A 3,938-nucleotide genomic window follows, 5' to 3' on the forward strand; every position below is an offset into this window, starting at 1 on the left:
TCACGACCATGGAATTTGTTTTGACTCTTACTGACCCTTAAAGCGGCCCCCAATGTAAAACAAAACCAACTCCCTGCCGCCCAGCTGATCCACACTCAGGCCACCAGGCAATGTGACAATGTGATGGAGAGACCCGCTTCTTAGGCCTTAAGCAGGACAAAGACCAGTCAACTGAATTAGCGAGGCCACCATGTGGTGTCCAAGTCTCCCAGACACAGAGAAAGCTAACAGAGTTGTGGTGGGCAGTGGGCACTGGCCGATTCACCACAGTCGCAGAGGCGAGCAAGGAGCCATGATCAGGACAGGCAGCCTATTGCAGATGAGAAAAGTTTACAGGGTTGTTCTGGACCCCTGATCACCTTAGTGGGTGTGACTCATGACATGTGCCCTCACTACCATTGAGTCTATGCCAACTCATAGCCACCCTATAGGACAGGGCAGACTGCCCCTGTGGGTTTCCAAGACTAATTCTTTTTTAATAAAATTCCATAGACAGAGGAGAAATGTGTTGTCTTAAAAACAAATTCATAGACACTCATATGTGCGAGAGAAAACTTTATATCAAAGAGCAATTGTAGATTAAGAAAACATCCCAACCCAGTCCAGACCAAGTCCATAAGTCCAATATTATCCCAAAATGTTGATACTAGTCCATAAATTCCTCTTTAGATTCACTCAGCCATGCGATGACACTGAACGCAGGAAGATCACAGGCCAGTGGGTGGAAAGTCTTGTGGATGCAGTGGTGGTGGAAGCGTCTAGGTGCTGGCAGGTGTCTCCATGTGGCTCCTCCAGCCCCAGGGCTCTGCTTCCATCAGGGGTCTCCATGTGGCTTGTCAGCAGGAAGACAAGCGGAAGGTCTCTGTGTATCTGGCCTCCAGGGAGCTATTTATCTCCAGTAGGGCCTCCAAATGAGGCCATCAAGCTGCGACCTGATTGACAGGGTAGACTCCACCCCTTCTCAATTTGACAGGTTATGTAACTGCCACATGGGTACAGATAATCAGATGCATCAACATACATATGTGCATGTAAAGGGAGAGAACGCACGCGCTCTATGTAGGCATGCAACAAAGAATATCGAGGGGATTCTGACATGGTAAGCCCAGGCATTCCTGGGTTAATGTCTCAGACATGTCGGCATCGCTGGGGATCGAAGCACCGAGCTTTGTGTCAGCAAGGAGCATGTGACCATGGCCATCCAGATCCAAAGACTCCAGGCGGGACTCTCAGAATGGCTGTGTGGCCAGCGACACCATTCCTGCTTTTCACTTGGGAGGTGTGGCTTTGATTTCTGGCTAGCTTGCCTCCCGTGTGGCGCTCCCTGTCTGTAGTGGAGACTTCCTGGCGGCAGTGATGCTTCAGGGGACCCTACAGACTAAAATGGACCAGAAAAGAATAAATAAATAAAATAAACCGAAGGAAAAAAAAGATGATCTGGGGTCTACTTCTGGAAAGAGGTAAACTGTTTGGGGGAATTCAAAAAGGGTCACCTTGATAGATTTTCTCGAAGGCACAGGATGATCAAAAGGGGAGACTGTAACTCTAGGGAGAAGCCTCATCTTTCTCCCTCAGAGCGACTGGTGGTTTGGAACTGCGGACCTTGTGGTTAGTAGCCCCACTTATAACCATGATGCCCCCAGGGCTCCTTAGCCAGTACACAGTGGGTGCTCCATAACAGTCCCAGACCTGGAGGAATATGGGGTTCGGGCTGAGGCTGGGCCTGCTGGGCTTTAGCGGCCTGTGCAGGTGGTAAGGTGGTTCAGCAGGAACCCAGGTTGGGGGTGGGGAGGTGGGGTGCCTTTGCCATGCCCAGGCCAGAGTCCATGGCATTCTTATCACCCAGTGGCAGGGTGGAGCAGCAGAGATGGCACCTGTGCTCTAGCGGTCGGGTTGAGTGAGCAGGAGTGCCTTGGGGCCAGCAGAAGCTGAGCAGGCAGGTGGGAGGGCCCCTGGGTGGGGTGGGCTGTGACCTGTCCCCCTGAGGAGGGCAGGTCTGAGACCAGGTACTTCAGGCCTCCTCCAAGGGTTTCAGGACCAGGTCCTTGGAAAGACCAGGTAGTCTCTTATCCATGCCTTCACCCTTGCCCAGTGCAAGGTACAGCAGGAGCCACCTGGCCACACTCTGTCCCACTCTGCTGTCTCAGTAAGAAGAGTATTCAGCCTGGATGGGGCTGAGAAGAGAAGCCCAGGGGCGGAGGGACCACCTGGGGTGGGGGAAGCCTCTAGGAGGGGCAGCTGAAGGGATGGGTAAGGGCCAGGCCACTGCAACTCACTCAGAGGAGGGAGGAAGGGGTCGGAGCTCAAAACAGGAAGGACACCAGGCCAAGCCCAGTCCAGCCCGCTTCTGTAGTCCCCTTCTGGGACTGTTGTGGGCAAGGCCAAGGCCACGAGCCAGCAGACCCTGGAAACCAGCTAAGGGCCATGCCCAAGAACTCTGTGAAGCTGTGCTCACTCAGTGGTGGGTTCAGGCCTGGCCGCTGCTGGCCTTGAGTCCCCTGCTGCTGGCTGCTAGCTCCTATGGTGGCCTTCCTCTCGGCCGCCGCAACCCTCGTTGGCAGGATTCCCACTGTGACCCCCTCAGGACGGCCCCATGGGCTGGCTGCCTGAAGAGTGCCTACCAAGCCCCCTGAGAACAAAGACCTCAGGAGCCACCATGTCGGCCAGCAGGTGGAAGCAAGGAGGGTTGGAGGTCTAAGCCGACTTCCGGGGGAGGACAGGTGACGGAGCAAGTGAGCAAGGACTCAGCGCCTTCAACCCGAGGCAGAGCGGCCTTCTTCAGGGGCCCAGTGGGCTCGGGCTGAGCACACGGTGGGTGAGGCTGCCAGAGAAACAGCCTGAATGCGGGACTGACCAGGCCAGTAAGGGAAGCCAAGGATGGACAGACTCCATCTGACCCTATGTCCCATGACACAGGGAGGACCCCCAGAGGAGAAGTCCTAAGCCACTCGTGGGCGGAGCAGCTGCTCCATGGCTTAAGACTCAGGCACCTTGGCACACCCAGGGGGGCAGGCTGGCAGGGGAGGACAGGGGTCCTAAGAGCTCGTCTCAGCATGCTGTGCCCTGCCCAGAGGGAGTTCGGCTGCTGACTGACTTAGTCCTGGTGTCTGATTTAGGAAGTTGGCTTAGAAAGTGGAGCTGCAGAACTGGGGTGGGGGTGCTGCTCAGGGCAGGGGGCAGTCTGGAGGGTGGACAAGAGTGAAGGAGCTGGTTCTTGGGCAGTTCTGGGGCTTCCAGAGGGTCCCCCAGGGCCAGACTGAAGAAAGCAGGGCCTCCCTTTCAGACTGGCCAGGGTAATGCACGGCCTCTCACCAGGCTACCCCGTGAGGAGGCCGCTGCAGAGCTTGTCCGGCCAGACTGAGGGCCGCAGAGCCCAGGGGAGGCCTGTCCCCAGATGGGGACCCGAGGACAGTGGAGGAGAAGGTGGCTTTGTCCTGAATGGAGTGGCAGGGGTGGCCAGACAATCCGTTGGGGCTAGGGGAGGAGTTGGCAGCTGTGGGGACAGAGAGGCCTCTGTATGAGGGGAAGGGCCAGCTGGCTGGGGCCTCTGGTCCCCTTGAGGCCCTCCTGGCACCAGAGAAGCACCCCACCCCCGCTCCCCTTAAGCTAGTGCCTGTGGCCAGGGGACTTTCAGGGAAGAGCGCCCCAGGGGACCGGCAGAGGACAGGTGGGGTCCCTAGGGGGTGCACCTCTATCCTTTAACCACAGGGCCATCTGGGGACAGGTTTTCAGCAAGACACCGGGCTCCGCCCCTCTGAGCCATGGCCAGGGTGGCCCATGAGGCCTGGGAGGAGGAAGGGGGTGCAGCCACCGCAGGAGGCCTGGTGGCAGTCGTCCCAGGGGGGTACCCAGAGGAAGGCCCACTCTGGGCTCCCTCCCTATCTCCGCTAGGCTGGGAGAGGGGCTGGAGGAAGGGGTCCTGGCTTGCAGCCTCAGCC

The 3,938-nt window shown here is 57.4% G+C and overlaps 2 protein-coding genes across 2 annotated transcripts in view; one reads left to right on the forward strand and one right to left on the reverse strand.

Annotated features, from left to right (window-relative positions):
* Positions 1-1,632, reverse strand: part of UAP1L1 (UDP-N-acetylglucosamine pyrophosphorylase 1 like 1) — a 7,717-nt gene extending 6,085 nt beyond the window's left edge. Inside the window, exon 1 of the mRNA XM_030885384.2 lies at positions 1,603-1,632. Within this exon, the coding sequence (XP_030741244.2) occupies positions 1,603-1,632 (30 nt within the window). The remainder of the gene's footprint in view (positions 1-1,602) is intronic.
* Positions 1,631-3,938, forward strand: part of SAPCD2 (suppressor APC domain containing 2) — a 6,966-nt gene continuing 4,658 nt past the window's right edge. Inside the window, exon 1 of the mRNA XM_045289343.1 lies at positions 1,631-1,663. Within this exon, the coding sequence (XP_045145278.1) occupies positions 1,631-1,663 (33 nt within the window). The remainder of the gene's footprint in view (positions 1,664-3,938) is intronic.

The sequence above is a fragment of the Echinops telfairi genome, unplaced genomic scaffold (genome assembly GCF_000313985.2).
Source record: "Echinops telfairi isolate 266 unplaced genomic scaffold, ASM31398v2 ScPeMD7_25;HRSCAF=90, whole genome shotgun sequence".
NCBI classification, from domain to species: domain Eukaryota; kingdom Metazoa; phylum Chordata; class Mammalia; order Afrosoricida; family Tenrecidae; genus Echinops; species Echinops telfairi.